Source organism: Cornus florida, unplaced genomic scaffold (assembly GCF_030987335.1).
Source record: "Cornus florida cultivar Cherokee Brave unplaced genomic scaffold, ASM3098733v1 CherokeeBrave_3.0.0_Hap2_Chr06, whole genome shotgun sequence".
In the NCBI taxonomy this organism is placed as follows: Eukaryota; Viridiplantae; Streptophyta; class Magnoliopsida; order Cornales; family Cornaceae; genus Cornus; species Cornus florida.
Window position 1 is genome coordinate 65,496,878 of NW_026775576.1, and position 8,081 is coordinate 65,504,958.

The window sequence follows — 8,081 nt, forward strand, 5'->3', positions numbered from 1 at the left end:
TTGACGTTCGTAACCTTTCCAACTCGAGCTATTAAGCCCTAGAAGTGTCTCTACACTTAGCACCTTAAAGCCGTCTGGTTTGGGAGTTGTTGGCCTAACGCTTGCTACAAGGGTTGGTTAGAAAGCTTAAAGGACTTAAACATTGCACGGTCATTCAAAAAAAAATTGTAATAAACATGGTTTGCTGGAGTTCGTAGCCTTTCCAACTTGAGCTATTAAGCCATTTGGAGTGTCTCTACACTTAACAACCTAAAGCCATCTGGTTTGGGAGCTGTTGGCCTAATGCTTGCTACATAGGTTGGTTAGAAAGCTTAAGGGACTTCAACATTGCACAACCATTCTATGTTTCGCTTATGAGTTACAATAAATTGTCGACAAGCAACAAAAGTTGTCTTGTAAATAAAATCATGCCTTAGGGACCTCATTTAAAGGGGAATTCAATAATTTGAAAACTTGTGCTTGGAAATTGGAAAAGAAAGTAAAAGCCGCATGTTGAGAATCCAATCCACTTTCACTGAAGTTAGAGTTGACTTCCATTTAAGAGATGACAATTGAGTTATTTATATGGACTATGATGTTGATACATGCATGTTGAAATGTGTTTAGTATCAATGCTTTTTATATGCAAGGTAGTCTTCCCAATGACCCCATCTCCAGCTCTTTTTCTGTTTCAAGTTATTTTTGAGTTATGTATATATCTCATTTTACCATGGATGATATTTTTGCAGTAGCATGCCCATGGTTGTCTTTTCATTAAGTTTTTCATTATAATTTTGCTAAGGGACTAGCAAAATGTAAGTTTGGGGGTGTGATAAGCACCAAATACTGTATATTCAAGCGCCCTAAATTGCATTAGTTAAGTCCGTTGTTTGTTTAATTCTGTAGATTATCTTCATTTGTGTGTTTTTATGCATTTTCAGGTTTAATTGCAAAAAGGGAGCAAAAATAAGCCCTTGTGGTTTTTTGATCAACAATGTGCTCAAAAGCTGAATTTCTGGCAGCAGTGAAGCCCAAACTTTATTTGCCATTTTGACCTACCAAACTCAAGAACTGGACTTCCATCATAACATGAAAGATTTATAGCTCTGAATTAGCTTTCTAAATCTTCAAACGGTTTGTCATTCGGAGCTCGGAGCAGAGAGTTATGGCCTTGTTACCAGAGGTGCGCAGAACTGCCTGGCAGCAATGAAATTCTGCCTTGATCTTCAATTTCGACCAACCAAACTTGAGAATTGGATCTCTACCAAAACATGAAGTTTTTAGAGCTCTGAATCAGATTTCTAAATCTTTAAACAGTTCATCATTCGGAGTTCGGAGCGCAAAGTTATGGCCATTTTACGAAAGTAGGTCCGGGCGGAGCAAACCAAGCATAGGGCATTCTGCCCAATTTTCGAGTGCTCGAGGCCCTATTTCGAGCACTCGAAATTAGGGCAGAATTCTACACGACTCAGCCCACTTGTGCTCAGATTTTACCTACTTTGGAAGCTCTCCTTTATGAGTTGGTTGAGGATGTTTCTTGGAGGAGAGAGAGGGCTTTTTGGGTGGATTTCTTATCTAGATAAAGGGGGGAGAGCCACACATTTCATTTAAGCTTCATTCTATAAGATTAGAGGAGAGAGAAGAGAGGAAGGAGGGAGAGTTCTTCAAGCTTGAAGAGGGGAGCTCGAAAATGGAGGTCAAGGCTTTGCTTCCTCCTTCCTCTAGTGCATCAATGGGTAACTAAACCTCCATCTAGGGAGGTAATGAAGCTCTACCTTGTAAGCATGTCTAGTTTTTTTATTTATTTTGGGGAATGAAATGTATATTTGGCTAGTTCCATGGTCTAGAGCATGTTACAAATTGTAATGAAGATTTTGAATGTTTGAATGACTATGTTGATTTACATACTCTTGTCTTAGATTATTTAATCTCATAGTTGTATGGCTTATAGTTTCATAGTGACAATGGAACTAAGATTATGGAACGGTTTTAATGGCATGGTTTTGAGTAGCTTGTTAATCCATAGCTTAAGAATTTCTTTTGATGAGTTAATCTTGTGACTTGATATCATGTGCTTCCACCAATTGATTAATTGTTTGACAATCTCTAGCTTAGTGAGCATGTCTAGGGTTGCATCTTAGTTTAGGTAACTCAACCATGTGAAGCTTTGATAGGTTGTTCTTACTCTTGAATTAATTGAATTTCTTGAAGATATTATAGTAGTCATGTATTATTATATATCAAGGTCATTTCTACATTAACTCCCCAAATTAATCATATAATTATCTTGTGTAGAGGTTTGGAGTGGACTCACTTCCCTAGACTTCCTTCTCTAAATCTTCTCTTTTAATCTCCTTCAATTTATTGTTTTATGCATTCTGAATTTGTAGTTTAGTGACAAACAAAACAAACCCTCTATGAACACCTCTTATCACTCTAAAATGACTCTAGATACTTAGGTTGCCATAGATTAGCGCAGTCCCAGTGGTTCGACTTACCCGACCAATAGCCCTATTTTACAATGATTCGTGCTATTGCGAAGGTTGATGTATAGTTGATCAACCGATCTGGTCCGAAGCGAATAAATTACTCTTTGGCGCTGAGCCTGAGGAGAGGTTTGCTGAGCTGGACACTTAGGGTCCGAAGCGAATAAATTACTTCCGGAGCTGAGCCTGAGGGGATGTTTGCTGAGCTGGACACTTAGGGTCCGAAGCGAATAGATTACTCCTCGACGTTAAGCCTGAGGGGAGGTTTGCTGAGCCGGACACTTAGGGTCCGATGCGAATGAATTACTCCCCGGCGCTGAGCCTGAGGGGAGGTTTGCTGAGCCGGATACTTAGGGTCCAATGCGAATGAAATACTCCCTGGCGCTGAGCCTGATGGGAGGTTTGCTGAGCTAGACACTTAGGGTCAAAAGCGAATAAATTACTCCCCGGCGCTAAGCCTGAGGGGAGGTTTGCTGAGCTGGACACTTAGGGTCCGAAACGAATAGATTACTCCCCGACGCTAAGCCTGATGAGAGGTTTGCTGAGCAAGACACTTAGAGTCCGATGCGAATGAATTACTCCCCGGCGCTGAGCCTGAGGGGAGGTTTGCTGAGCTGGACACTTAGGGTTCGAAGCGAATAAATTACTCCCCGGCGCTGAGCATGAGGGGAGGTTTGCTGAGCTGGACACTTAGGGTCCGAAGCGAATAGATTACTCCCCGACGCTGAGCCTGAGGGGAGGTTTGTTGAGCTATTGTATATATATTCATCATCATTTCATATATATATATATACATATTTTTTTTTCAAACAACTTGTCATGAGGCCGAAGACTCAAAAATGATAAGAGGCCAAGAAAGCGAGTAACAGTGATAGGGAAGTTTCCTATTTGTTTATTTTGGAGACTTTCTTCCACTGAGACTACCTTCTTGGCGACCAAATGTAGTGGATTACGCATATATCAACCGCATTTCTTTTCTACTTCTATCCAATGTGGGACATAGATTAAACTTTGTCAAAAAGGTCAGTGTAAGGAATGCCTCTGGTACTGGGCTTAGCGGCCTTTAATACCAGTGGGCCCTCCTTACACTGCAGTCAACTATTTGAATATTCACATATATAACAGAATGTAAAACATACTTTTTTATCGATGTGGGATAGAGAACTTTAAATATAGGCCATAACTTGGGTTTAAAAAAGAATCATTGTGAAGAATGCTTCTTAATAACTTGATTTTAGCATTGTTTTGCATAAAAATTGCATAATGCGTCTTGGCACACAAATATGCATAAAAATCGCATAATTATAGGGTATTAGTATGGCCCTTATTTTTATGGAAAGAAATAAATGAAGTAGAATTGTACTGAATACAATAGAAGCAACATAAAGAAAAAAACTTGACTGACTATGGGCATAAGCAGCCTTATTTGTGAAGAATTTCTAGCAAAATTGACAAACTTATTTAATGGTAATACCTTTTAAGGTGTATTACATTCCAAGGACGTGCAATGGGACGTCCGTCAGCTTCAGCCAAACGATATACTCCCTTCTCCACTACTTCGGTAACCCTATAGGGTCCGGTCTAATTAGGTTCTAGTTTCTTTACATGAGCTGTCTCTTGCTTCAAAACCCAATCGCCTACTACAAAGCTCCTGAACCTGACGCGTTTGTTATAACTGCTGCGCAACTGTTGCTAATATGAAGCAAACCTAATTGTTGCGGCATCCCTCTTCTCGTTCAGGAGATCGAGGCTGTGTTCGAGCTGTTGACCATTATTTCCTTCAAGTAACAAGAATGTCCGAAGGATTGGAACTGCTGCCTCAGTTGGGATCACGGCTTCAGATCCATAAGCCATGGCAAATGGGCTTTCCCCCGTGGGCCGCCGTGGAGTGGTTCGGTACGCCCAAAGCACCTGAGGGAGATTCTCGTACCATTTTGTTTTGAGTTTCTCCAGCTTCTTCTTTAAACAACTGAAAATGGTTCGATTAGTTATTTCAACCTGTCCATTCCCTTGTGGATGACTGACTGCAACTATCTTTTGTACAATTCCAAGCTTAGCGAAGAATTTTCTTGTACTCTTATTGTCGAGGTTCTTACTATTGTCCATCATAATGACTTTTGGTACCCCAAACCGGCAAATGATGTTGTTCCAAATGAAACTTTTTACCTGCTCATGAGTCACACTTGAGTAAGCCTCGGCTTCTACCCATTTTGTAAAATAGTGTGTAGCCAGCAGCACGTATTCCTTTTGTTCCACGGTCTTGGGTAATGGGCCCACCATATCAATCCCTCATTGTGTGAATGGCCATGGATTTGCCATTACATGTAAATCTTCAGCAGGTTGATGCTTCATTGGACCGTGGCACTGACATTTATCACATCTCCGGGCGTACTCTTCAGCATTCCGGGCCAAGTACGGCTAGAAGTAGCCTTGAGTTAGAACCTTATGTGCAAGGGATCTGCCCCCGGAGTGGTTGCCGCAATCTCCATCATGAATCTGTTTCAATACCACAAGAGCCTCAGTAGAGCTTAAACATTTCAAGTAAGGACCTGAAAATGATTTCCAGTATAACTGGTTGTTGATGATGACATATTTAGCTGTGGTGAGTCTGAGCTTCCGCGCCTTATTTTTTTGGTTTGGAAGAGTCCCATGCTTGAGGTAGGCTTCCAATGGATCAATCCAACATGGTTCTCGTGGAATGACTGGAATCACCATTACTTCTTGCTGAGGGCTGATGCCGGGTTCGTCCAGGACGTCAATTGGCACAATCCGAGTCAGATCTTCATTTGAGGATGACGCTGCTGTGGCCAATTGATAAGCTTCAGCATTCTCAACACGAGGTACCTGGTGGAATTCAACTTGATCGAATCCTCGTGTAACATTCTCCACAGCTTCTTTATATGCTTTCATCCTTTCCTCTTTGGGATGATACTGACCTGTCACTTGATTTATAACAAGCTGTGAGTCACTAAAAACTTTTAAACAACGTACCTAAAAGCTACTGGCCAATCAAAAACCAGCAAGTAACGCCTCATATTCAGCCTCGTTGTTTGTAGTAGGGAAATTCAAGCAAATGGACTGCTGCAACTTGGTGCTTTCGGGTGTTGATATAACAACTCCAACTCCTGCATTTGCTTGGTTCGAGGAGCCATCGACCCGAAGCTCCCACTGTGGTTCAGGGAGTTCTGGCTCTTTGGGAGTATCCTCATATTCTAAAAGAAAGTCTGCTAAAGCTTGTCCCTTGTGCGACACCTTCGGCTCATAAGTTATGTCGAAGGAACTGAGCTCGATAGCCCATTTGGTAATTCACCTAGATAGATCTGGCTTAGAGAGTATACCCCGTATAGGATAGTTGGTGAGTACCACAATGCTATGAGATTCAAAATAATGCCGAAGCTTCCTCTTGGCATAAACCAAGGCTAGGATGATTTTCTCCGCTTTGCTATACCGTGTCTCCGCATCTGTCATTGTCTTTCTTGTGTAGAAGGCTGGATGTTGACTCCTTCCTTCCTCTCTAATCAATGCTGCGCTTGTCGCTATGCTAGAACACACAATAAGAACCTCTCCGGGTTTTGGAGCGGATAGAATTGGAGGTTCGGCCATATAACGTTTCAACTGATTGAGGGCCTCCTACTGCTGAGGTCCCCATATATCCTTATTCTTAGATCTTATGGCATCAAAGAATGGTTTGCACTTATCTGATAATCAGGATATAAACCGACTGAGGGTTGCGATCCGACCGGTAAGAACTTGCACCTCCCTACGATTTTTTGGTTCCTGATTCTGCATGAGGGCCTTAGCCTTAGCCGGGCTTACCTGTATCCCTCTTTTATTCACTATATGGCTAAGGAATTGACCTGATGATACTGCAAATGAGCACTTGGATGGATTCAGCTTCATATTGTACTTCTTCAGAGTATTGAAAACTTTCTGGAGGTGCTTCGGATGGTCTTCCTTCTTCACACTTTTGACCACCATGTCATCTATGTTTGCTTCAACTATCTTCCCTAATAAATTGTCAAAGATCTTGTTAACAAGGCATTGATAAGTGGCCCCAGCGTTCTTCAGCCCGAAGGGCATGACCCTGTAACAATAAGTCCCCTTTTCTGTAATGAAAGCCCTTTTCTCTTCATCTTCTGGGTTCATAGGAATCTGATTGAATGCCGAGTATGCATCAAGGAATGTCAGCCTCTCGTAGCCAGTAGTAGTATCAACCATCTGATCTATCTTTGGCAGAGGGAAGCTATCTTTAGGGCTGGCTTTGTTAAGGTTGGTGTAGTCTACACAAACCCTCCACTTTCTATTCTTCTTTTGTACGACCACTATGTTTGACAGCCATTGTGGATATTGCACTTCTTGAATGAAACCTGCTTACAACAACTTGTTCACTTCTTCAGCTATAATGTGATTGCGTTCGGGGGCAAACCTTCGATGTTTCTGCTTAACCGGTTTGAACTCCGGATCCACCTTCAGGCTATAGCAGGAGACTAAAGGATCGATTCCTACCATGTCCGAGTGATCTCATGCAAAAGCATCTGCATTGCTCCGAATGACATCAATTAATGCTTCATTTTCTTCGGATGTGGAGGAAGAGCCTAAATAAGTGACCTTCTGAGGGTCGCTGAGGATAACTTCTACGCCTTCGAGGGTCTCCTCAGTAAGCTTCGTAACTTCTTCTTCCTCCTCTACCTTAAGATACTTGGGCAGAGGGCTCTGTAATTGCTATTTGAGTATATTTCTGGAAGTCACACCTGGTTGAGGCTATCTAGACACCTTCTTTGCTTTAGCCTGTGTCAGCATATAGCATTCCTTCGCAGTGACTTGCTCGCCCCATAGGTTAATAACCTCTTTTCCGTCCGGAGACAAGCACCGCATCACCTGATGAAGGGTGGACGGAATTCCTTTCATCCGATGTATCCAGCCTCTTCCAATGATGAGATTATAGGAAGGATGGATCTCTGTTAAGACAATGTTCTCCTTTAGAGTCCTCTTTGCCGCAGTTACGGATAAGTCTATTACCCCGAGGGGATCTACTCTTGTGCCATCGAACCTCATCAATGGGCTGGAGGTAGGTCGAATAGATGATGACGGGATCTCTAGCTACTCAAAGACCGTCTTTGTGATGATATTGGCGCTACTCCCTAGGTCTATCAAAACCCTCTTGATCATGCAGTTTGCCATTAAAAGACTGATGACCAATGGATCCTCGTGGGGGAGTTGAACTCTGGATAGGTCGTCATCGCTGAATCCAATATTGATGCTACCCGAAGCGATAGCATTGACTGAGGATATCTTCATGAGCTTGTGGGCTGCCCTCAATCTGGATCTGTATACACCCTCGGACTCTTGATCATCTTCAAATCTGCCATGTATTGCATGAATGACCTTTACTTGCGTACCTTCTACTTTGCGAGGATAGACCTCGCGAGGCTTTACATACTCCTTCGTCATGAGGTAGTCTGTCAACTCACCTCTGGCTATCATATTTTCCACCTGTCGCCTAAGGGATCTGTAATCATTGGTTGAATGCCCATAATCTCGATGATAAGCACAATGCTTGCTTTTGTCCCTCTGCTCCAAGGGTTGCTTTATTGGCTGCGGGGCTGTGAACTTCAT

General features: G+C 42.4%; 1 protein-coding gene across 1 annotated transcript; it reads right to left on the minus strand.

The window, feature by feature from the left end:
* Positions 1-7,565: 7,565 nt before the first annotated feature.
* LOC132314218 (uncharacterized) lies at positions 7,566-8,081 on the minus strand. The gene has a single exon (XM_059813109.1). The coding sequence runs from the start codon at positions 8,079-8,081 to the stop codon at positions 7,566-7,568; it is 516 nt and encodes a 171-aa protein (XP_059669092.1).

Coding starts and splice junctions, on each gene's coding strand:
- LOC132314218 (XM_059813109.1), bottom strand. CDS start 8,081: ATGAAGTTCACAGCCCCGCAGCCAATAAAGCAACCCTTGGAGCAGAGG.